The 26,356-nt window shown below is 35.3% G+C and overlaps 1 protein-coding gene across 13 annotated transcripts in view; it reads left to right on the top strand.

The window, feature by feature from the left end:
* The window catches only part of phldb2a (pleckstrin homology-like domain, family B, member 2a), a 33,914-nt gene that overhangs the window by 310 nt on the left and 7,248 nt on the right, over window positions 1-26,356 (top strand). Inside the window, exons 1-16 of one of the 13 annotated variants that reach the window (XM_058789503.1) lie at window positions 1-208; window positions 3,607-3,718; window positions 4,649-4,834; window positions 11,189-11,305; window positions 14,479-15,440; window positions 16,817-17,149; window positions 19,456-19,593; window positions 20,205-20,342; window positions 21,079-21,207; window positions 21,311-21,337; window positions 21,530-21,685; window positions 21,785-21,895; window positions 24,445-24,534; window positions 24,642-24,818; window positions 24,937-25,036; window positions 25,870-26,062. The exon at window positions 1-208 is cut by the window's left edge and continues 310 nt beyond it. In XM_058789503.1, the coding sequence (XP_058645486.1) occupies window positions 191-208; window positions 3,607-3,718; window positions 4,649-4,834; window positions 11,189-11,305; window positions 14,479-15,440; window positions 16,817-17,149; window positions 19,456-19,593; window positions 20,205-20,342; window positions 21,079-21,207; window positions 21,311-21,337; window positions 21,530-21,685; window positions 21,785-21,895; window positions 24,445-24,534; window positions 24,642-24,818; window positions 24,937-25,036; window positions 25,870-26,062 (2,987 nt within the window). In that variant the 5' untranslated portion in view covers window positions 1-190. Of the gene's footprint in view, window positions 209-3,606; window positions 3,719-4,648; window positions 4,835-7,517; window positions 7,844-7,902; window positions 8,206-8,227; window positions 8,292-11,188; window positions 11,306-14,478; window positions 15,441-16,816; window positions 17,150-19,455; window positions 19,594-20,204; window positions 20,343-21,078; window positions 21,208-21,310; window positions 21,338-21,529; window positions 21,686-21,784; window positions 21,896-24,444; window positions 24,535-24,641; window positions 24,819-24,936; window positions 25,037-25,869; window positions 26,063-26,356 lie in introns of those variants that run through there. The other 12 variants (XM_058789505.1, XM_058789508.1, XM_058789504.1 and 9 more) reach the window with 12 other exon arrangements.

The raw sequence follows: 26,356 nt of genomic DNA on the forward strand, positions 1-26,356 counted from the left end.
TAAAAATTAAAGCACAGAAATTTATCTTTCCAGTTTATGCAGCTGTGTGTCAAATGTACTGTAAGCGAAGTAACTGCATCATAGTTAATTAAATAAGAAACCAGAGATGATTAAAGTTTGAGTGGACTTTAAATATACAGGACTTTGTGCTACTGTAGGCTATGTGATCTGAACTATCCTCCGGTCTGAAATGAGCATCTCCACTGAGGTAAGATTATAATCAGGCTATTATCAGACTCTTTCTCATTTTTAAATAGCTCCTCAAATAGCTCATGGCATAGGATAATCATCTGAGTTGTTTGCACTGTCTGTAAATAAATCAGCTCCAATGAATGTGAATCACAACAGAGTGAGTTAGTGAGCCGTGACAACATGGTCAAGTAAACTTCTAAATTGGTTGCACTTGAAATAATCTAGCAGTCATTGGTCTATAGATTTCCCAGCCTACAGGGAACATTCTCAGAACTTTGGCATTTTGGCATAGTTCTCTCAAAGTTGTGAACAAAATGTCTTAATTCCTTAAGATTAATATATGTTTGCTCAAACTAATCTGGTCTTTAACCCAACTGTCAGCTCTGTTAACTGGTGCTCTTTTTTTATTGCCTTTATCCCTCGTCTGCGTATTTCAGCAATCATCCAAATTAAATATAATTCGAAAGCTTAAACACTCAAAATTCCTCCTGTGAAATCCATTCTGAAATCGGACATGGCCTGACCATGGAAATATTACTTTAAATCAGTGGAGTAGTCAAAATTTACTGCAATATTTTATAATAAAAATTCTTTCTAATCTTGACAAAATATATATAGTGTCTCAAGGTTCCACATTTTGTAATAGTAGTAATATGATAGACAGAAATGTATAAAATTGTGACTGGAAAATGCATAAAATATTCTATGGAGTTTGGGTATCACCCGGAGGTGATTTCTGGTCTACCTCAATTTTTGAGATATCAACTTCAAATTCGGAACATAACTTAGTTAGACACATGGCTTTGATTTTATAACAATTTTAGATTCCAAAATGTTTTATAAAATATATATTTTTTATTAAACATTGTAAACTTGTACAGTACATTTTTTTACAGTAGGCTTAAAGTCTAAAAATGTTTCACACTTTAATTTTTTGAAATTCTTTTTACTTCAGGAATAATCTGCTGATTGTCTTCTTTAAAAGAACAACCTGTATTCCAAATGACAGTTCAATACAGATAAGAAGCTAATAATATCCTAAAAACGTTATCTTAAAATATTATTTGTACATTAATTAATTAATTAATTTATAATTTTGGCAAAGCATTCTTAGAACTTTTTTTTTTTTTTTTTTTAGCTGGGTTGGAACCTTATGCATTTGATATTTACTGTGATTAATTTGCTGTGTGAACTTAATGTTCTTGATTGAATCCTTTGGTACCAACTGACCTAGCATCAAAATTGTTGACAGCAGAAGTTATTGAAATATGTCTTTCACAACTTGAAGTGACTTCAAGTTGTGAAGCTGACTTGTAAGTTACTCTTACATCTAGACACTAGGAAAACAACTTTGTATAAAGATTTAGAGATTATCTCAATATAATGCAGCAAGTCATGCCAAAAGTTTCTTTGTTCGCAATTGGTGTTGTTTCACTGCTCATCCAGAAAAGCTGTGACTTTAGAGGGGGTTTATTCATGGTCACATGCACCATTGACACGGCTAATGGATCTGCTATGCTTTTTGCTACAACATATCACCCCTGTTTTAGCTTATTAAGGTGGTGCAAGTCTTCAAGATCAGCTTTGAGTTTCTTCTTTATTATCAGGGAGAAATGGACTAGCCCAGTGACCTCACTTATAGAAACTGAGAGATGTGCTCTCAGCTGTTTCTGATCCTCACTTCCTCCCGAAGGAGCAAAAGGAAACACCCAAAAATCAGCCAGCTGGAGAACAAGGGGAACAGCCTTGTTTCATGAAATATCCCAGAGCAGAACTGCTGTGCTGCTTTTTGTAATATAGAGTTATAAGAAGATCTAGATAAACATCGCTTTTGGGGGATTCTAGATCATTTAACATCAGCTTTGTTAGTCTTTCAGTCTGTGGCCCATACACAATTTTCTGGCACAAAAGCATTGCTGGCGTAAAAGATTTATTTCTATTATTTTATATAAAAGTGAGAAATGGAATATGTTTTACAGCCAGCTCTTGGTTTTCATGGAAATAGTCTCTACCTACTCATATTTTTTGAAGTCTATTTTAAAGCTGTTTTTTTTGTTAACTAAAGGTGTTAAAGAAAATTAAAAATAGTTTCTATTAATTAAAGTTGAAATAAGATAAAATATACATCTTAGATTGAAAAACGTCAACCTAAAAAACTTAATTAGAAAATGAAGCTAAAATAAGCTGAAATACTAAAATTACTAAAACTGAAACTGAAATAAATATAAATTAACACAATAAAATATAAAAAAGACTAATAAAAATGAATTAACATGGAAATATAAACATAAAAGCAAATTCTAAATATTATGGAATACTATAATAGTGTATAAATATAATATAAAAAACAATAATATTTAAATAATGTTTTAAAGGAAGAGTTACCCCAAAATGAAAAAGACAGCATTATTTACAAAATTATCTACATTATTTAGTTTTAATATATGTTTTTTATGTTGTGCCAAACTAGCTATTGTCTGACTTTATTAGACTTCCTGTATGTAGTGCAAGCATAGACTTGTATATTGCAAGTTATATGGACAATTTTTATATTAGCCTACATATATTATCATTATTGGTGCTTTTGCGGTACACTCTTAAAAAACACACCTTTTGTGTTTCACAGAAGAATGTAAGTCATACAGGTTTTGAATGTCATGAGGGTAAATAAATAATGACAGCCGTTTCATTTTTGGATGAACTATCCCTTTAAGTAATCAGACTGGTGGAATGGTTGGCTTGATTTTAGGGGTTTCTGTGTTTGTTCATTTTGGCTGCTAGTCCTGTGCCTCCTCAAAGTTTTAACCATGGTACTTTCTCTGTTATTTATTTGTTTTTCCGTCATGACAATTTATAATAAGCTCCTTCGGCCAGGCCTCTTTTCTTCCTTCTCCCTCCGTCTGTCCTTTTCTCTGACTTGGTCCCAGAAGATCTTATGAAAACATTCCCCCATGTCCTCCTTCTCTTATAAACTGAGACAACCTCACTTTCTCTAAAACTGCTATTTTGTCTCTGATTATGTGTATATGTATGCATCAGTGAATTAATCTTATTCTGAGTCAATGGGAGATCAGCTAAACCCATTTTCCAAAACAGTGAGAGTGTAAAGGGTCTTTTTCTCAGGCTACATTAAATGGCCTATAAAAACCTACTCCAGCAACTATGAAACTTAATTGCTTCACCATGACTCAGAAGGGTTATGATATATTGTACTGCAGCAGTACCTGAGTTAGATAAGTAAATCCATCATTTGAATTGCATATTTTTTAAACTTATCTTAATTTGAAAGCTTTGTACAAGTATTTAAGGTATAAGGTATATCAGGTTTATAATGACATGAGAGTGAGTAAATTACATTTTATTTGAGCCATTTTAGGGTGAACCGTCTCTTTAAACCCCTGCTCTTATCCTCAGGAACCCCTGTTGGATTTAATTGAGAGTGGGCGTGGCCTGCAGGTGTGGTCAGCCACACCCTACTTGATCAGTCTTGGTAGAGGCTTTATTACTTTGATACCTCTAACTGAAGGTGAGTGTGTCTGAATATATATTTAAAAACATCTGAATATTAGTGACAAAAAGACTTGTTTTACTTGTTAATGCAGAAAGCATGGAAATGTTTTACTGTGCCATATAGGTAGTGTTATATTTTAGCCTCATGGCAACCTTGCTGCTCTGAGACCATTAAAGTTTCCAGACTAATGTAGCCCCTTAAACTGAGGCTGTGATGGCTGAAATAAACTTGAGTTTGAATATGGACCCTCTTGCCACCCGCTAAGTTTAATACCAGTTATTTAATATGGGGGTATCATTCAGTACTGTAAAAGCGTACAGTAATGTGATGACAACATAACAGCATCTTGTTTAGTAGTGCAATTTTTCTGTGCTAAAACTGACTAACATATTTCATCATTATGTCAATACAACATGATGTAAATTGTAGGTAAAACTGAACTCAGGTCAGAACTGTGTCTGTAATCGAGGACTCCATTAACTGACTGGCTGATTGGTGTCTGTCTGTCCATTCTTTCGTCAAACGATTAATCACAATTAATCACATTCAAAATAAAAGTTTGTTTTTACATAATATATCTCTGTGTACTGTGTATATTTTTAAGGAAAATGTTATATTTATACATAAAATATTTATGTATTATGTAAATTTTATATATATATATATATATATATATATATTGATAAAAATATACATGTATGTATGTGTGTATTTATATACACATAATAAGTATACACATCCATCTCATTCAGACATTAAGTTTTTTTTATTTGATTATTTACTTATCTGATTATTCATATTATGATTATATTTTGTCATTTTTATTTATTTTATTTTATATATTTATATATATTTCAATATGTATTTACTTATTATTTTTATTTATTAATTTATTCAATCATTTGTGTATTTAATTTTTAAATAAAACTTTACTTTATATCACAGAAATATCACAGATTGGTTTTGGGGATGCAGAGTCGCCACAGAATGTCATCGGCGCTGATGGTCCAGGGATCCAGCCGCACCACTGTGCGATCACCAACAGTGCTGGAGTTATTACTTTACACCCCAATGGAAATATGTGCCATCTTGATGGAGTTCAAGTCACCAAGCCAACAAAGCTCACTCATGGTAATACACAGTATTTTTAGCCTCCCCTCCAAAATTGCAGTTATAAATCCCTTACTGTACTTTTACAGTAACTAACCACTACTGCCCACTTGCTATTATTGCATCTCTTTCATATCTCAACCTCCCCAGAGGTCAGAGTTATAAAGGGAGGTCAACTATTTGATGTGGGCATATCTTATTTGGCCACTCAGCAGGTTCTGTGGATCTAACCTTGCTTGCTTACAGCCTCAGAGAGAAATCAAAACAAACGACGGCAATGAATGACTTCCTGTACAGCGATATCACTCAGGCCTGACACACCACAGGAATAACATCTCTCGCCCATTTTCTCTCTCTCTCGCAGTCCTTGTGCTTTGATTTTTTAGCATATGTTTAGCAGAGTCTATAAACAAACTCTCTTTTTCATTCTCTCTATCGCTGCCTCTCCTTTTCTTCCTGTGTTTCTGATCAGAGTGATATGAGATCACACATTTCTGTGTGAGTCCAGACTTCCAGAGAATGTTTCAGTGTTTAATAGTTGATTGGTCACACACTCCTCCTCCTCCTTCTCGTCTATCTCAATCTCTTATCCTCCTCGTCTGACTCTACTGCGGAAGATTCTGTAGTCAGGTAAACATTTACAGTGTTTAGAGACGTCAGAAGATGTTGACAGGCATAAAACAGATGGTGAGACTCAGAAGTTTTGCAATTCCCATGCATATACACATTAGAGATAGCTAGATAAAGACATTCCCAAGATTACTTGCTGTTTCATGCATCCCCATGAGGCCAGTGTTATTTCAGTACAATAATGTGCCTAATTTTTAAAAAACGTTTTTGTTTCAATTACCAAAAGCAATTTTAATAGTTTTAGTTAACAATAACACCAGTGCAGCAGGCTTGAAAAAGCATTCCTGTTGCTTCACTCCTTAGCATGCTGTTCTGCTATCTGTTTTTTTTTTTACCACTGTCTTCCTGGCTAACAAGTGAAAAAAAGATACAAAACTGCATCTGTTATGTATCTAGATTAATTACATGAGTATTCGGAATTAATGTTTATAATTGCATATATCCGCATGTGTTCATATGCTGCCGTATGAATGCATGGATATGGGAATGTCTGTGTTTAAGTGTGTTGAAATGTGTAGCCGAGGTCTGGAAGTAATCAGAGTTGCTGGGCAGCACTCCAGCGCCCCCTCCCCATGATGCAACTGGAGTTCTGAGAGTGATGGAGAACAGAGTGCCCGCTGGGCGGCAGGGGGAGGGAACGTCTTTCCTTCTCTTCCCCCACCCTTGTCCTAGCTGAACACTGTTACACTGAGGGAAATTTACAGTGGAAAATATGCCAGTGCACTCTCTAGGTCACAGACTTAATGCAAGGTCAAGCAGAAGATTTGCAACCAGCGAAACACACAAAAGCTTGTTTCGGATTGGCCAGAGAACTTCCGCTCTACAGTAAAGTTATAGAAAAGTGTTCAAATCAGGGAAATTTAACTTTGAACTTTTTTAAACTACTTCTGCCAAAGAACTTAAAAGTGCTCTAGTTATTATCTGAGAGAATGTAAAGTTAATTGATAAGCTATGAGCAATTATTAGTAGTCAAAACTCAAAATGAAGCTATATATATATATATATATATATATATATATATATATTTATATTGTGTGTGTGTGTGTGTGTGTATTTATATAATTATTATTTTTTTGAGCCATCTGTATGACCCAAGTTACAGGGTACGTTCAGATGAAAAAGCTCATAGTTTGTTTTTTACTTGACTTTCTTCATATTTCATTAAAATAATGTCAAAACACTGCAGATGTAAAACTGTGAAGGGATTCTCGATGTCTTAAATACTGTTGCCATGGCAACGCATCAAACTTTAATATTCTTTTCTGGTGTTTTTAACCCCTCTATAGGACTAATTGTGAATTTACAGTTTACAAAATAATTGACTTTATATTTTACATATATTTAGGGGTAAAATCATTTTACAAAATTTGTTTTCGTCATCTGACCTTTGACCTTTTTTTAAAGGAATCTGTCATTTGACATCACTAAAATAAAATTTTGTTGGTTGAACATTAATATTGTAATTTAAATGCAATTTTTCTTAGCATAATTTATAAATGATATCCCATAGAGTGTTAAGGCACTTAACATGCTTATATTTTCATGAAACTCAACACACACACAAAAGCTCAGAAATGGGCATGGATCAGGTGCTCTATAGCGCCACCTTTTGACAAAAGTTGGTTAGTTTTTCAAACTTTGAACTTTTTTTAAACTACTTCTGCCAAAGAACTGCCAAAGAGTCCTTTAGTTATTATCTGAGAGTATGTAATAGCATTTTAAAAGCTAAGTTAATTGATAAGCTATGAGAAATTATTAGTAGTCAAAATGAGGCAATATATATTCTGTATGTGTATATATGTATATATATATATATATATATATATATATATATATATATATATATATATATATATATATGTATATGTGTTGTTTTTTTAGTTTTTTCTTGAGCCATCTATGACCTAAATTAAAGGGCACGATTAGATGAAAAAGCATAGTGAGCCAAAAAAAAAAATCGATTTTGTTTTTGTTGGCTAGCAAATACGTGTAGCTGGCAGTGAAAGGGTTGGTATGGTAATTGTTACCAGACCTTTAAGATATGTGTCATACATTACAGTAAGGAAACCGAAAATTGAGTTAAAATAGAGGATGTGTGTTCAATCAGCCTGCTCTAAGGTGTAGGATGTTGGTCAAACAATCTCTGCGAGTCAGAAACGTTAAATGCAAGTGAAGTGTCCCATGACAATACCTCAATTAGTATTTGTTGTGAAGTCTGTGAGTCACTCTGTGATGAGCCATAAGTCAGAGTTCCACTAAGCGCGTCCCCGCTGAGAGGAGGCGTGTCCGCAGACAAGCACTCAGCATCGCGTCTGTCCTCTTTGTCATGCTAAACTGAGAGGACCGAGCACGCATCCTCCTCCTCCTCCTGAGACTTCATCAATGGGACACTAAATAAAGGTTAGTTTATATTTCTTCAGCTGCAAGCAGAGCTCAAGAAAAGTTACTCGGAGCCTTGTGAAGAGCGGCGTTTATACGATTAGTTTGCATAGTTTGATGTAGAGTTTTATTGTTGGGAAATTAATATTGTGTTCCTGTTAGTCGGGCAGGGATTGATGTAGAGAGGTTTTTGAGGTGTTTTTGTTCTGTAGTAAAGTAGTTTGAAGGCATGTTTATAGAACTTTAGACTGACAAACACGACGTGACGCAATTTTCAGTGCTGTTTAAACAGAGCAGCGCGTGCGGTTGTTTGCTCTGCGGCACACGCGAACAGATAGTTGATGTTTAACCCGCTTAATCCCGGTATATTAAAGCGATTATTGGTGAGTACAGTAACTTATCATAGTGCTCTCCTTCTAACATGTTCAGATGTGATTTTCTGTTTCACGTAAATCCACATATTATTTTGGTGAGTTAGAAATTAAAATGTATTTATTTTCACAAAAACCATGCCAAAATATTTTATTTATTAATGTTATATTATTAATTTACGTATAGAAATTTTATTTTTGGTTTTATGTATGTTTTAATAATCTTTCTTTTTATTTACTTGTTGAGTGTCTAGCATTTTATTGTCTTTTTATTGATATTTATATATTTTATATTTCTGGTTTTATTTATGGTAATTTTTTGTGTTTTATATTTGTTGACTAAATCATGTCAATCTTTTGTTTTTTTTTATTTTTCATTCTGTGTATTGATTTCTAATTATGTGTTTATTAATGTACAAAATATTTTATTCTTTTACAAAAATCGGTGGTAACCAGTTTGTACTAAAACACCATAGTTATTGTTGTGAAAACTGATATTTTAGTGTTACCCATTAAAAACAAAGACACAAAAAAGGCTTCTTATTTGAAGGATATCCCAGATTACTTTATTATGGCTTCACACAAGGATGTAATCAAATATATGAAAAACCATACTCACAAATATCAAAAATATCGCGAAGGACGTGTCCTCCTCAATGTCTGTAGTTGTACTGTAATTATTAAGCTATAGGAACTACAGAATTGGATGGAAACTATGGTTAACATTGTAATTTTTAAGGTCAGCTGGAAGAAGGAAGGGGTGCTTTTGCCAGAGAATTGGACTTTTGCAGTTTTTATAGAGTTCTGCAGATAGCTAAAAAATAATAAAATCTTTAAGCATGGCACTTTTGGTTCTGTTTAAACAGGCTTTATCACTTTGGCAGGGGCTTCGTGCTGAAAGGATGACAAGTGCTGCAAATCATTAGACAGAGAATGAATGTAGTTTGTACAGGCCCGACTCAGAGCTGGAAATCCCAGAGTTTAGTAAAACTCACTCGTAGTCTTCCCAAAACCGTAAACTAAAGCAAGCTGTTAAACTTCAGAGAGCAGTGATTATACTACACATGATACTGTTATGGAGACATATAGTATGTAATTGTACGCTCCTCCAGTCCAAAGCTGTGCTGATCAAATGATGTGCATAGGCCGAGAGGGAAGGGAGGGTTTCCATATGTTTGAGACTCGAGAGTTAGTGTCAGCCGGTGATGGAGAGAGTGTGAGAGAGACATCGCAAGAGACTTGAGAATTTGGCACATTCGAGGGAGCGTAATAATCACATATAACATATCAGCTGACGTACCTCATCACCTCATTCATACCACAGCATTGTTTCAATAACAATGAAACAACTGCCATGCAAATTCACACAGTTGTTAACAAATAGAGCAAGATGGAGAAAATTCCCAGTGCTCTGCTTCTGTCTGGGTAGGACAATCGACTCGGGCCTTTGTTGGTTTAGAGGAAAGCCAAAGCTTTCTCAGGTGGCTGGCGATGGTGAACTCACGGTGAAGGATTGTGTTGCCGACAGCGTAAAACGATCCCCCACTTCCTGCGCAGACTCCTCATAGGCAGCCGCAGACTGCAGGAGTGAGCTGCTCAGGAGAGTCTGATGGGAGTTTGAGTGTTCAGTGAGTTTCAGGAAAAGCCTGTGTGCTTACAGCATGTCTTTACAAATAGATTATTATACATTTGGTGTATTGAGGAGAGAGAGAGAGCATTTGTTTGGGGGAGTTTTGTTAGAGAGTGCCTTAGATATGACGTAAAAGCCTCCCAAACTATCTCATATTTCACATACCATAGACTTCTTTTTGGTAATATATAGGGTTACTCATAATTAAAAGCAACAAAACCTACAACTAATTTGCATTTTACCACTTTAAAAAAATAAATAAATTGTTTTCTAGTTGGTGACGACATCATAAGGAGGTTTTATGAGAGTCCAGTCCATGAATTAACATCTTGTGATGAAACAAATCCATCATTAAGGTGTAACTTTAAACCATTGTTTCCGGCCAAAATATGATCCCATAATCAATAATAACGCTTCCTCCAGTGAAAAAGATCATCCCCCGTTATCCTCTTACATCAAAATCTTTCAAAAAATCATCAAAAACTCTTTTGGACTGTTTTCACTTGCTTGATCTTTGCATATTTCTTTGTTGATTCAGAAAAGAGAAAATTTTCACTGGAGAAAGCAATATTATGGATTGACTCGTACTTTTGGTGGAAGTAACGAATCAAAGTTAGAAACGCCTTGATGCATTTGTTTCTTTCAAACACGCTTCACAAGATGTTAGCTGATGGACTGGAGTCATGTGGAATACTTGTGGATTATTATGATATTTGTATCAGCTGTTTGGACTCTCATTCTGACGGCACCCATTCACTACAGTGGATCCATTGATGAGCAAGTGATGCAATGCTAAATTTCTCCAAATCTGTTCTGATGAAGAAACAAACTCGTCTACATCTTGGATGGCCTGAGTGAGACTATTCCTTTAAGCTCACTTCTGGAATTAAAATCAGTTGTAAAAAACAGAAGAGAGGGGGAAAGAAAAGAAACAGAAAGGGAGAGAGAGGATGTGCCCCAGACTTAAGGGGAAAATCAGTCTTGTGGATTTAAGTCCTCCGAAAGACTCAGTGGACTTTGCTTCAGAAGAAATTTCAAACTGTATCTGAAATCTGAGCGTTCTGGATCTGTTTTTTCACTTAATCAAGAGGCTGCCTTTCTTTTTCTGCCTTATTGAGTTGAATTCATTTCAAGACGTGTACAGGAAAAAGGGTTTTATCTTCGAAATACCAGAGCTCTTTGTCATTTTATGTAACTTTATTTGGTCATAACTTTAATGCTACTAGTGAATGTGCATCATACTTGTGGGCTTGTATGTCTTAGGTAATGATTTATTACTGCTTCATTTCCTTACCAGTGCCTTGGACTTGAGCACAATGTTTCTATGTTATAATGACTATGTGTGTGTGATGTGGTTCTCCTCAGGGTGCACTCTTTGTCTGGGTAAATCTTTTTTCCATTTCAACCACCCAGAGGAGGCTAATCACATGAGGAACATGCTGCCAGAAAAGACTGCAGGACCCACACTGTCCCTCAGTACGGGTGAGTGACATCTTCCTTCACCTTCCCCCTGGTCAGCTCTCGATTTTGGATCCATTCTGCTGTATTTTCATAAACAGAGTGGCTTGCTTGCAGCCTAATTGGTCCCCTCCATTATCATGCCGCAGACTGTTTTATACACAGGAAGAGTGCAATTCAGTGCCATCTGTTCTGCTCTTCTGCGCTATTTTGTGTTTGTTTGCTTGTTTGTTAAACATGTAAATATGCTCATCAGTCTCAATCAGTGGTGTTTTCTTCTTTCCTGCCACTTTTTTTAAACATTACCTGTAATTTTCCATGAATAGGGTACAAAATGGGGTCTAAAGCTCTTAAAAGTTAGGTATTTTTCAACAAAATGTCAGTGAAAGGAGGTGCTTAAACTTCTGAGAATGTTGATGGATAACATCAAAGGTCAAACTAAATATTATATGAGACCTTTTATTTTCTATTAATTTGATATGAGGTTTGGGATGTGTCTATGTACAGATTAAAGTACAGTTTAAAATGTAAATGTGTAATTATGACAATAAACACAAAGTAATATATTAAGTAATATATATAATATACACTGCCGCTCAAAAGTTTGGGATCAGTAAGATTTTTAATGTTTTTTAAGGGAGTCTCTTCTGCTCATCAAGGCTGTATTTATTCGATCAAAAATACAGAAAAAAACGTAATATTGTGAAATCTTATTGCAATTTCTAATATTGGTTTCCTATTTTAATATACTTTAAAATATAATTGGTAACACTTTACAATAAGGTGTCATTTATTAACATTAGTTAATGTATTAACTAACATGAACAAACAATGAACAGTGCATTTATTACACTATTTATTCATATTTGTTAATGTTAGTTAATGAAAATAGAGTTGTTCATTGTTTGTTCATGTTAGTTCACAGTGCATTAACTAATGTTAACAAACACAACTCGTGATTTTAATAATGCATTAGTAAATGCTGAAATTAACATTAACTAAGATTAATAAATGCTGTAGAAGTATTGTTCATTCTTAGTTCATGTTTACTAATGTTGTTAACTAATGTTAAGTAATGAACCTTATTGTAAAGTGTTACCATATAATTTATTCTTGTGAATATCCAGAAATCTGATCCTTCAGAAATCACAAGTGTTGATACAGTTGTGCTGCTTCATATTGTTTTTTGGAACATGTGATACTTTTTTCTTTGATTCTTTGATGAATACAAAGTTAAAAAGAGCAGCATTTGTTCAAAATAGAAACCTTTTCTAACAATATAAGTCTTTACTATGACTTTGTATTCATTTAATACATCCCTCCTGAATAAAAGTATTAATTTCTTTTAAAAAAAAAAGAAAGAAAAAATGTACTGACCCCAAACTTTGACAAAATAGCATTGTATATTGTAACACAAAATTTATTTTTAAAATAAATGCTGTTCTTTTTAACTTTTAATCAGAGAATCCTAAAAAAAAAATATCACAGGTCCCCAAAAAAATGTGAAGCAGCACAACGGTTTCCAACATTGATTATAAATCAGCATATTAGAATGATTTCTGAAGCATCATGTGACACTTAAGACTGGAGTAATTCAGCTTTGATCACAGAAATAAATTATATTTTAAAGTATATTAAAATAGAAAACTGTTATTTTAAATTGCAATAATATTTCACAAAATAACAGTTTTTTTCTGTATTTTTGATCAAATAGATACAGCCTTGATGAGCAGAAGAAACGTCTTTAAAAACATAAAAATGTTACTGATCCCAAACCTTTGAGCGGCAGTGTATATTGTCTAGTCAACAAGCTGTCAAGGTTTTCACAGTGTGTGATTTTAATTTTTAGATAGACTTTAGAGGTGAGACAAGCCAAAACCATAATTTAGGGAAGAATGCAGACATTTCAGTTGTTTAAAACTAGCTATATCTTATGCTAGCTTAATTGTATGTTACATAATGGTTTATGCAATGGCTCTCACAACAAAAGCATGGGATTTGTGCCGCTAATGTTTTAAAGTCATGGGATCCAAAGTGTAATGTATTCATGGAAAGTGCCACCTCTACTTTTCTTCATTTCTTTTCTCTTTCTCTGTGGGCTTTGTGTTGGCTGTGAGACCTTGAGTTAATACAAACAGTCATCTTACCACCATGCAGCCACAGCTGTACAAATGACCATGTTACCTTGTAAATAAATGACAACGTAAAATCCCATCCGTATGGCTTTAGGTCAACCACTTAGCTAAAATGATTTACAACCCAAAACGTAGATAAACATTATGGAGTACAGGTGGTCCACACGTGTGTGCGTGTGTTTGTGTGTGTATGTGTGTGTGTTCCTTGACGGAGACCACCACTGCTCTCACAAATCACACTCTGGTTGCAGAGGAGTTCTGACTCGGTCCCTTTCCTCTGCTCCAGTGCCAGAAAGTACAAACCCATTCTGGCTTTGGTTCTTCCATTTTTAGAAGACGCTTTTCCCTCTAAAACCCAAAGCATCCATATTTGTGTGGGCTGAGATTTGTATGAGAAAGCCTTTTTAGTTGTGTAGTCAGCTGAGCACATGTGACCTTTGAACTTAAGCAAAACCAAAGAATTAGCCAGCGCACACCTCTGATTTCTCTGTTCATTTTGTGAGCTTTTGTAGTTCTGTTTGTGCATGTGTCTATGACAACTTGTGCAAACACTGAGCTTTTGTATTAGTACAAGAAGTTCACAATCAAGTGTTTGATTTGATATGTTTCAGCTCTTGCTTAGTTCTGGTTAAATGCATAACTGCTCTGTCATTTCTCTGAGGAAATTTGGGTCTCAATTATAATTTGCACGCCTCCAGATGTTTCATTTGGCTTTGAAGGAACTTCCATCATGCATTACCTTCCCACCATTAGATATCAGATGAATTTATCACTAAAGACCTTGCATATTAAACCTCAAACGGGTCATATCAGGAGGAATCAAACTTTCTGTGGTGTTCTGAGATTCCAAGTTTTTTCCAACTCCAAGACTGAAATTTAAGTAATTATTTGTTCAAAACCAGCCCTCAAATCTCAGTGGTCATGGAATCACTGAGCTGATTTAGAAAGATTTGAGAGGTCACAAGATACACAACAACAAATGAAATCTGTCAAATTTTCTTCAACCCTACTTTGGGCGCCATGTTTGAATGTGCACTGACATAAATGAACTTTTTTTCCCAGATGCAACAAAGTTTCATTCAAATGGCGGTACATTGGTTGGATCCAGTGTTCGTGGCACACGCTCCAAGGCGGAGCTTCAAGAGTTGATGGAGAGCTTGCAGCGCAGGAAGTCTGCTCTGGAGGCCAGCTTAAAGGCTACTGCAGACCGCGGTTACCTCACTTTGTCCCCACCTCCCAGTCCCCAATCGGCATCATCCTATCTACAGGACCGTCCACCCCTTTCTATACGAGTCCCTTCCCCTTACACACCCTCCAGCAGCTTGAGCATGCCACCATCGCCCCATCACTCAGAGCGGCCCATAAGTCCAGTCCCAACCCAAACTCGTGCCCGACACCAATCACAGGACAGCCTGTTGCTTTGCCTCCCTTTGGACGGGCGACATCCCAACACTGCCAACTCACTCCTTTCTATGTGGAACGGCTGTTCTTCCTCCTACATGACCGATGCTCTTCCTTTATCTCGCCGAGGTCCAAGCGGGGCAGCCAGCATGCCCTCCAGTCCTCGCTTGGGGCGCAGGCTGCTAGCAAGAGATGGGGAGTCGACCGTTGACCCATCGCTCCGCCAAAGGAAATACTCCACTGGATCTCTGAATGGCCTGGGAGGACATAGTCGCTCTCTGCCCAGGTTGTATCGAGGAGACGCTCCGGTGCTTTCTTTGCCACCCCGACGTACCACTAAACCACGCCGCAGCCTTCCATCCTTGGAGAAGCCTCCAGATGTGACCGTGACAGCCAACGTGACCAGCAGTTCTCGCCGGGCCAGCCTCTGTTCCGTGGGCTCTGCCCCATGTTTGGATCTAGGCGTAGGAGAAAGGCGGCTGTCGTTTGGTAAAGGAGGCCTGGGGCCCGGCATGGGGCCGAGGAGGGGCAGTATCAGTTCTCTCAGTGGAAAAGAAGAACTCCGAGATTATCATCAGAGACAAAGAGATGAGAGACTACGAGAACAGGAAGTGGAAAGACTGGTAAGAGGACCTTCAGTCAACCAGAGAAACACTTACACTAGTGAGTCTAAAGCAGTGGGTCAGTGACTCAAATTTTAGGCTTCATAATTCTTGGTTGGTACAAATAGTTTCAGTCTATTCATTCTTCATTTCGTTTTAAAATTATGACAATGTTGAAGTCTTTAAAATCACATATCACATGATTTTAAAAAAATATTTATACAATGTACAACATTACAAATAAAATAAATATATATAATTATTATATATTTTATTTTTATAATCTTATTTTGTAATATAATTAATAATATAATGATTATATTAATATCATAATATAGTAATTATATTATTAATACTTTTAAATCATGTTGCATTATATATTGTTATTTTTCATATGGTTTTATCTAATATAAAATGTATATATAAATATATTAAAATATATTATAAATAATATTGTTTTAAGTGTATATTTATATTAAGTGTTTATTATATAATATTTTATATTATATTAAATTAAATTATGTTATATATCACTTTTGTGTCTGAGTCACATTATAGCTTACTTTTATACCTACAGCTCTATAAATTCGTAAGTTCATAGAAATCAATGATTAAGGGAGGTAATTTTGTTAGTATTCTGAAATATTGTTTTAACTTTAATTCCTTATAATTCTAAGACTTGAATTCTGCTCTTTGGGTTTCAGTTTGCTTCCTTTGAGACAGTGGTGAGACATGAAAGTGTCTAAGGGACTTTGATCACTGCTGTGTTCTTGGCGCAGAGCATTATAAGTGCGGTTCACTGGATTGTTCACACTCCTTCATGCGCAACAGACTTAACGAACTTTCATTCATAGCTAAACCAAGACCTTACATGTGTATGAACCAGCTGGTAAACACACTTTAAATTAGTTTTTGCTTTACACTTAGACCTCTATAAAAACCTGAAATGTTCCCAGAAGGTCACATGACTGAGCTAACTGAGCTAAAGCAGTGCATCTGTAGTCAAACCATCTGATCTGACCGCAGGGATGTGTGCAGTGTATGTATGTGTGTTTGTTTGTGTGCAACTAAATTAGTTCAATTCCACAGGGCCAAACTCCACAATGCACTGCTAAAGAGATACAAATCTTAGTAACGTGTTTTATGCAAAATCTAATATTTCAAAGATTAACTCCAGACTATTGAGTCAGCCAGTTTTGTTTATAATATTATGTTTTAGATACAATGCTGTCCAAAACTCTGAGACTAGTAGAAAATGCTTCTATTTTGCATTATATCAGATTACAAATTACATAAACAGAATCTTAAATATTCATTTTGCATCATAATGTTTTTTTTTTTTTTTTAAATATGTCAATGATTATTGTCAATGATTAACATTTTTAATTCCACTCTAGGAACGTCAGCGTCTCGAGACTATCCTGTGCCTGTGCTCTGAGCTGGGCCGGTCTGAACTGGGCCGGATGGAGACCGACTCTGGTGTCTCAGCCGTATCGGACCTGCAGAAGATCAACCGAGAGCTGGAGAAGCTGCAGGTGTCTGATGACGAATCTGTGTTCTCAGACTCTGCAGCAGTGTCTCTGGACAGCGGCTTTCTGGGTAAGGGTCGCGGAGAGATCATGACCCAGAGACAGCGCAGACTCAGCGGACACAGGGAGACCAGGCCCCAGTCACCCACCACCAGCCTGCGGAGCTCAGTCCCCTCACCCTCTCCACACCTCCGTAGCAAGGTGAGAAACTGTGCCATATCTTCTTGAATGCTAAAAAGGACTTTTAATTTTCCAACATGTTGCATGTACCATGAAAGCCCATTCACACTTATTAGCACACCAATGCAAAGTTCAAATTTCATGATGCAGTTTTGTCGTCTGCCACTTTCATTGCTCAAGGTCTTTAAAGCAGGATAGATTCTGATTGGCTGTCAATGTTTTTAATCATTAATTTGCTGGAAAAATGGTTTTAAAAGCAATTTCAACAATATTGTTCCTCTGTAGTGTGGATTCTGCTGTTCTTTTAAGCTAAGATCAATTTTTAAAACTATATCCTTATCATTATCGTTATAGTTTTCGTGCTTGTTGTGAATGGGCCTTTACTGATGTCAAACAGTGAAAATCAATTTAATTTTTAATAACGAAAATGAATCTTATTTGTAGGGCCATTATGTTTTGGTTTTTTTTTGCATTGTTTTTTCTTAATGATAATTATGTATATTATGCTCATTACTAAATTCTTATTACTTTAATGTAAAATAAATCAATGATATATTATTGATTTATATATAAAGATATATTATTTGTATAAAATATATGTTGTACCAAATTTAATGTATGCTGAATTAATTAAAAATATATAATTATCTAACACAAAAAATCTAAAAAAAATTGAAAAAGCATGATTTTTACTAGTGCTGTCAAACGATTAATCGCGATTAATCGCATCCAAAATAAGTTTTTGTTTACATATGTATGTGTGTACTGTGTAGATTTATTATGTATATATAAATTCACACTCAGTATATTTTGAAAATATTTACATGTATTTAAATGTATATATTTATATAATTTATATTATATATAAATATTTAATGTATAAATATAAAATATTTTTCTTAAATATATACATGCATTTGTGTGTATTTATATATACGTACATAATACATATACACAGTACACACACATACAGTATATTATGTAAACAAAAACTTATTTTGGATGCGATTAATCGTGATTAATCGTTTGACAGCACTAATTCTCATTACTGGTAAAAATTGATATATGTATTTATATATCTTAGTGTTTGTTGTATAGTTAGTTAATGCTCATTTTAAAATTTTGAAATAATTTTTTATAGTAGCTTCTGATTAGTCATTTCTTTATAAGGTTCACTCGACTATTAATTTCAGCTACAAATTACATAGTTATTTCTTGACACAGTAATATTTGTTCTTACTATATATACACCATGTATTCAAATCTAATCTCCAATTGTGTACTCGATATCCCAGATTGAACTAATGATGCAGTGGAAAGTATGTAGTCCTCAGGGATCTAAAGTATGCAAAACAGTTTGGGAATGCTGTGGAGTCTTTATACCTAACTGATGTCTTTCTAAACAGCATGAAAGAGTGAACTTTGACCTTTTAAAAACGCTGACCTCGCACTCTTTGCAGCGACACCGAAACAAGTTTTAAAACAGATTCTCTCTGCGTTTAAAGCACATAACGTGTCAATTCCAGTTTAAGAGGGGGTGGTGGACTCTGTGGAAGAAGTGTTTTTCCATTGGATACATATAATGACATAATGGCGTGTTTGAGTTTAATAGACTTGCTCAGGAGAGAAAAGGCAGTTATTGCTTCTCCTGCAAGAGGAGAGGAACGGGAAATGACTATTCCCAGTGGATTTTCAATGCATGTGTGTGCTCAACTGTTGGAAAGAAACGCAGAAATGCAAGGAAAGAATGCAGATCTGAATATCATTTCCCCTACACTTATCATCTACTCTCAAGCAATATTTCTTAATTAACACTCATGTGACACTCATTTTGCTATTGACAGTGACAGCTTGCATTTAAACATATGCATAGGCCATCCGCTGCTGGATATTTTTGGTAAATGTCAAATGCATGGAGATTAGACGCCATTATCAGACAGTGGCGTCTCTGTAGTCTGGCATCTGTTGCTCAGCTACATTCCTCTGCGCTGTCACTGGAAACCTCGTGGCCTCAGAACCGGCCAAGTTTACTATCCATAAAGAGCTGTCATGAGGAGCTGGATATTAATTTTAGAGTTCAATCTCATGTCAGGTCTCAATGACTGCATTTGTGAATGTTTAATCCATCATTTCTACATTGCATTGTCACGTATTTGTGATTATATGTTTGTGACTGTTCAATTAGTCAAGGAGAGGTGATGTGACTATAGGAGACTAATGAATGATGCAGGAGTTCAGCTGAACTTCTAAAATTGTCCTTATGGTTTGAACATTTCCCAGTCATCATCCAGGACTGAAATCATTTTTTTGTTTCTGTATCTTTTTAGCAGGTGTCTGAAGACATGCAGCTGAGACAGGAAGTGACACGTATTGAAGAGGAGAGGATTCAGGTGCTTAACAACATCGAGGAACTTGAACAGAAGATCAGAGATCTAGACACACAGATGGACGAGTCTATCAGAGAGGTGTGTGTGCTTTAAATGAGAAGCTTTATGTGTTTTAAAGTAAGGGAACATGTTTAGTAATCATTCCTGAAGCTCAAACAGTAGTGCGTGGCGCTAGCAATGCCAAACTCATGGGCTCGATTCCCAGAAATCACAAGCCGTTTCGATTAAAAGAAGCTGAGAAATGCATTAATGTAAATGTCTTCATGTCTGCCAGTAAATAGCTCTTACATATGGACTCTCTAGACTTGTATACTTTTATTCTGTAACATTATTTTAGTATTAATTATATACTACTATAGAATTTTTTTAATGTTTTTAATTAGCTTTTATTTTGTTATTATCAGTTTTTATTTTAATTTAAGTTTTAGTAATTTTATTGTGTGATGATTTTTTTTTTTTTTGTACTTTTTTCTATATAGCTTTATTTTTTATTTTTTTATTTCAGTTTCAGTAATTTTGGTACCTCAACTTAAACTTATTACAGTTAGTTGCCAAAGACACTTTAAATTTAAATTAAAATTTTTATTTTTTTCAACTTTATTTCAATTACCAAAAAATATATTTTTAATGCTTTTAGTTTTATTTGTGCAGTGAAGGTAAAGTCAATAAACATTTGATTCTGTCATTAGATGGAGGTGGAGAGAGCTCTTTTAGACGGGGAGCAGGAGGCAGAAGTGGCTCAGCTACAGAGCGATAAAGAAATGCTGGAACAGCTCAATGAAAAAATGGCCAACGTGGAGAAAAATGCTCAGAAAAATCAAACTCGGGTAAGCATCAGGTGGCAATGTAGTTGTACAGCTTGAAATGATTCAGTATAGTATATCAAAGCTGCAGGACAAAGTTTAGTGTCTCCAAAAAGTCAAACAAGAGGGTCTCATTCGCTAACTATATGTAAAACTTGCGTGTGAACATTTTTACACAGAAATCATGATTTACGAGCAAGTTTGCTCTTTATAGTTCTCCCTAAACTGAAAATTTGCTGAAAACTTCAAATTCAGGATGTAGATGAGTTTGTTTTTTCATCAAAACAGATTTCGAGAAATTTAACATTACATCACTCGCTCACCAAAGGATCCTCTGCAGTGAATGGGTGCCGTCAGAATGAGCTGAGCAGCTGATAAAAACATCACAATAATCCGTGGGTAATCTGCATGACTCCAGCCCGTTTTATGAAGCAAAAAACTGCAGAAAATCCATTGGTGAGCAGATGATATAATGCTATAGTTCTCCAAATGTGTTCTGATGAAAAACCAACTGATCTACATCTTGAATGGCCTGAGGTGAGTACATTTAAATTTTTGAGTGAACTATTTAGATGGAGGAAAACTTGTACTCCGTTATTAATGAAAGCCACCCACTGACGTCACATCTACCTCCCTTTTTTTCCAGTTGATCTCTTCCTTGCTCTAACCCAAACTTGCACTTTCTCTATTTCTTTGTCCGTCCTGTTTGTGCCCATCTCACCACTGTGTGCTCTGTATGTGTGCGTCATCCATACGGTAGGACAAAGCCCTGTTGGAGGCAGAGAGAGTTAAAGTAGAGAGGCTAGCTGAGCTGATCTCAGAGCAGAAGACCCAGTTGGACACCTGTCCTGAAGCACTGAAGGAGCAGCTCCAGAATCAGCTATCCAGGGTCAGTCAGTTACCGTGGTCTCCCTCGTACCTGCGCCCACCAACTATCCTGCTGTATGTCTCTCACAAACACTTCCTGATGTGTTTTTTCCTCTCTGCAACAGCTCTGGAAATACCTTTTGTTCTTGTTGGTAGGCCTTTCTTCTCTGTGTCTTTTAACATACCAAAGTTTCCTGAGAATTTGACCTTTTGTCTCTTTTCTGTTTAGCACAATCTTGTGAATTGTTGCTGAATTTTCAGTTTAGTTTAGTTTGGAGTTGCACAATGATGTAAAAAATGTAATCTATTGCCTCATGCTTATTGTTCTTGGCTTTTTTTGGTAGGACACTGAAGCTTTGGAAGCGGAAACGAAGCGTTTTGAAGATCTGGAGTTTCAGCAGCTGGAAAAAGAGAGCCGTCAAGATGAAGAGAAGGAGACACAGATGCAGCAACTCCTTAGAGAGATTGCAGAATACCAGAGATCTGTTGTCACTCGCAAGGTGTGTAGAGGATTTTAATCATTGGATGTTTGTGTGTGGACGAAGAGCTTTTATAGTCATATTTTTCCTTTTGCACATAAAAAACTGCATCCATTAAAGGAGAGGCTACTTACCCTGAAGAAACAGTCAACCCAGATTACCCAGCAGGCACAGCGGGAAAAGGAGAACTTTTTGAAGGAAAAGAGCAACCTCATTTATATGCTGCAAAGGGTGAGTATGTTTATACAGAATGTGTTTATGTAAGTATTACGTATACATACATAAACATACAGTGCCTGTGAGAAGTATTTGGACATTTAAAATGTATTAATGTTTTTAGTGATCAACTTTTTTTTAATTTTAAAAATATACACATCAGTGTTACACGTGCATGTAACAGTAACATAAAACATAAAACAAAATAACAGCACTGAACACAAACTATATACAACTCATGGCCAAAAATATCGGCACCCTTGATAAATATGATCAAAGAAGGCTGTGAAAATGAATCTGCATTGTTAATTCTTTTGATCTTTTATTAAAAAAATTCACAAAAATCTAACTTTCGTTGGATAATAAGAATTTAAAATGGTGGGAAATATCATTATGAAATAAATGTTTTTCTCAAATACATGTTGGCCACAATTATTGGCACCCCTAAAAATTCTTATGAGTAAAATATCTCTGAAGTATATTCCCATTCATATTCACAATTTTGAGCACTCCAGGGTGATTATAACATGAAATTATCCAGCCATGGCTTCCTGTTTCACAGAAATATAAATAGGAGGGAAAACAATGCCCAAATTAATTTTTTGTTTTAATTTTGATGATTAGAGCTTATAGCACATGCAAGTCAAAAATCCAGTATTTCAAAATATTACAATATTTACATTTGAGCTTCATTAAATGACCCTCCCTACGGTATAAATTCTGGGTATCTCATGTTCTTTGAAACCACAATAATGGGGAAGACTGCTGACTTGGCAACGATCCAGAAGACAATCATTGACACCCTCCACAAAGAGGGTAAGTGACAGAAGGTCATTACTGAAAGGTGTGGCTGTTCACAGAGTGCTGTATCAAAGCATATCAAATGCAAAGTTGACTGGAAGGAAGAAATTGGGTAGGAAAAGGTGCACAAGGAACAGGGATGACCGCAAGCTTGAGAATACTGTCAAGCAAAGCCGATTCAGACACTTGTGAGAGCTTCACAAGGAGTGGACTGAAGCTGGAGTCAGTGCATCAAGAGTCACCACGCTCAGACGTCTTCAGGAAAAGGGCTACCAAGCCACTTTTGAAACAGAAACAACGTCAGAAACATCTTACCTGGGCTAAGGAGGAAAAGAACTGGACTGTTGCTGGTCCAAAGTCCTCTATTCAGATAAAAGTAAATTTTGCAATTCATTTGGAAATCAAGGTCTGGAGTCTGGAGGAAGACTGGAGAGGCACAGAATCCAAGCTGCTTCAAGTCCAGCGTGAAGTTTCTGCAGTCAGTGATGATTTGGGGTGCCGTGATGTCTACTGGTGTTGGTCCATTGTGTTTTATCAAGTCCAAAGTCAATGCAGCCGTCTACCAGGAGATTTTGGAGCACTTTATGCTTCCATCAGCTGATAAGCTTTATGGAGATGCTGATTTACTTTTCCAGCAGGACTTTAGCACCTGCCCACAGTGCCAAAACCACTTCCAAGTGGTTTGCTGACCATGATATTACTGTGCTTGATTGGCCAGCCAACATACCTGACCTGAACCCCATATGGAATCTATGGGATATTTTCAAGAGAAAGATGAGAAACAGTCGATCCAACAATACAGACGAGCTGAAGGCTCAATAGTGCCTCAGCAGTGCCACAAGCTGATCGCTTCCATGCAACACCTCACTGATGCTGGAATTTGTCCTAAAGGAGCCCCGACCAAGTATCGAGTGCATAAATGAACATATTTTAAAGAACTTGAACTTTTCTGTTTTGCATTTTTTTTTTATTGATCTTAGGAAATATTCTAATATTTTGAGATACTGGATTTTTGACTTTCATTAGCTGTAAGCTCTAATCATCAAAATTAAAACAAAAAAACTTTTGAAGTGTTTTACTTTACATGTAATGAATATAGAATATATGAAAGTTTCACTTTTTGAAGTGTTACCTTGTTTTTATTTATTTTTACTTTTTCACAATATTCTAATTTTTATCTATTAAATTATTTTAAATTAAATTAATCTATAAATTAATATTTTTCTATAAAATTAAATTAATATTCTAATTCATATATATATATATATATATATATATATATATATATATATATATATATATATATATATATATATATATATATAAATTATTTATATATATATTCAAAATTATAAAATATATTAATTCATTTCATTACATATCAAACCAAGAAGTTGCAAACAAACAATAAGAAATGATGTTTCTCTGACTTCTCTATTTATTATTATTATTAATTTATTTATTCAAAGATATTTTTGCTATTGCTTTCAACTGTGAACTTGACTGTGATTATCAGTAGATGTAAATCACTTCCCATTAAGATATCATTATGGACATGTTCCACTTATTAAAAATGGCCAAATTATTTTTTGAGCTGTTCATGTACAGTTTTATCATTTGTATACACTTCTTAATATGAAATATTTAGCTTTATCATTGTGCCAGTACTACCTGTCTTTAGAGTAAATGACATAATATTCATGCATAATGTGTACAGATAGATTAGTTCATTTCTGAAAGGTCTCCTAATAATTTCTTTTCAGGAACGGGAGAACCTTGCATCTCTGGAAAGGAAGTACTCTGAGCTGACAGGTGGTCAAGCCTTTCCTCTCAACCCTGTGTCCATGAAGGAGGTAACATAAACCATTTCTACGAGTAAAGAAACTAAGCTCAGTAATGACAAACAAGGATTTTCATTACTGAAAGACTATTATTTTACCTGTCTTTTTGAATGTTCCAGCACTTTCGCTCTCTGGAGGAGAGGAGGCGGAGCAATGGCAGTAAAGAGGGCGGAGTTCTGTTGAGTGACGGCGGAATGTCCCGTAGAAGAGAGAGGCAGAGCTCCGGAACCTTAAACTCTGCCCTTAATCGCAGTCTGTCTCCCAAGGTCAGACAACAGATACGGCACATAGGAAAAGTATTTGATATCATCTTAAAAAAAATCTATTTAAATAAAAAATTTCAGCACGCATTGTTTTGATATGTGGAAGAGAGGTTTAAACAGTCTTTTTTGCTCTATATTCTTAATCCTGTAGTCCCATATGCCACTGTCTCAAAGCTCTAGCTGTGGTAGTGTACTCCCCCGCACTCTGTCTGTCACCTCGCGTGACCTGGACACCCGCCGCCTGCTCAAGGGTAACACACTGACGGTTATCCTATGACACTCACAGTTCTGCAGGTCTACAATTATACAATTTTTAAACAGAGAAATGATCATATTTCTGAAATCTATTAAGTATATTTATTTGTATTAGTTAAACATATGCAAATAAATAATATATATTATATAAATATATATTTTTATGCTACTTTCTTCAGTACACTTAGTGTGTAGAACTGTCTGCCTAGAGTTTTGTGTAATTTGTATTATTATATGTATACAAATGATTTATATACATTTTCATTTTCTTCTTTTATAAATATTATTAAGAATATAACTTATTCCATCATGGTATTAACATCAGTAATACCTCAAATCATGCAGTGTGTGATGGAACCATTTCGTTTGGACATTTCCAAGCGATTTAATAAAAAAATCTCTGGAAAAAATACTATTTCTAATCTAGTAATCAAAAAATCTATTTTGTCTTTGCTTAGTAAAAAAATACATTAGCAACCACATAGAAATATACTATATATAATGTTGGCTGATATATACTTTACACTACCAGTCAAAAGTTTTGTTTAATTAGGATTTTTAAGATTTTTCTTCCCCAAGGCTGCATATATTTGATCAAAAATGCAATGTAAGCAGTAATAATGTGAAATATTATTACAAATGAAAATAACTGTTTTCTGTTTGAATATATTTTAAAGTGTAATTTATTCCTGTGAGGCCAAAGCTGATTATTTAGCAGCCATTTCTGCAGTATTCACTGTCACACAATTAAAGAATTATTCTGAATGTATAGAGTTCTAGAGAAATACATTTGTTTTGTGTTTTACTATCCCCCCCTTTGTTCTTACAGCAGGTCAGCTGTTTTTGAATGACGAGAGGCAGAGAATGAGCGAGATGTCAAATAGAACAGTTTCTGAGACAAATGTCTTCCTGGAGCCATTCCACTACATGGATAATGGACTCAACTTTGACACAATGAGTGTGGACAGTACAGAAAGCCTAGAGACCAGCATTTCCGCCTGTTCACCCGACAACATCTCAAGGTGAGGCCAAGACTTTGTTCAAGATCAGGACAGGTCTATTCTAACAATTCAAAGTTTTCAATTTGCATGTAGTATTTAACCATTTTACAGATATTTACTGAAACCTAAGATACACTTTTTTTGTTGAATAAGAAAATAATTTAAAGCATAGTAAACAGTAACGCCTACTTTAAAGGCAGCTTTATAAACACACTATATCATGACATTGTTGCCATTAAAATTGTGTGTAGTGAGTAAGATGTGTAAAGTGTGTTTGTCTCTATTGTGTGCTTAAATGTATTTATTACTGTTTAT

Source organism: Onychostoma macrolepis, chromosome 10 (genome assembly GCF_012432095.1).
Source record: "Onychostoma macrolepis isolate SWU-2019 chromosome 10, ASM1243209v1, whole genome shotgun sequence".
Classification (NCBI taxonomy): Eukaryota; Metazoa; Chordata; class Actinopteri; order Cypriniformes; family Cyprinidae; genus Onychostoma; species Onychostoma macrolepis.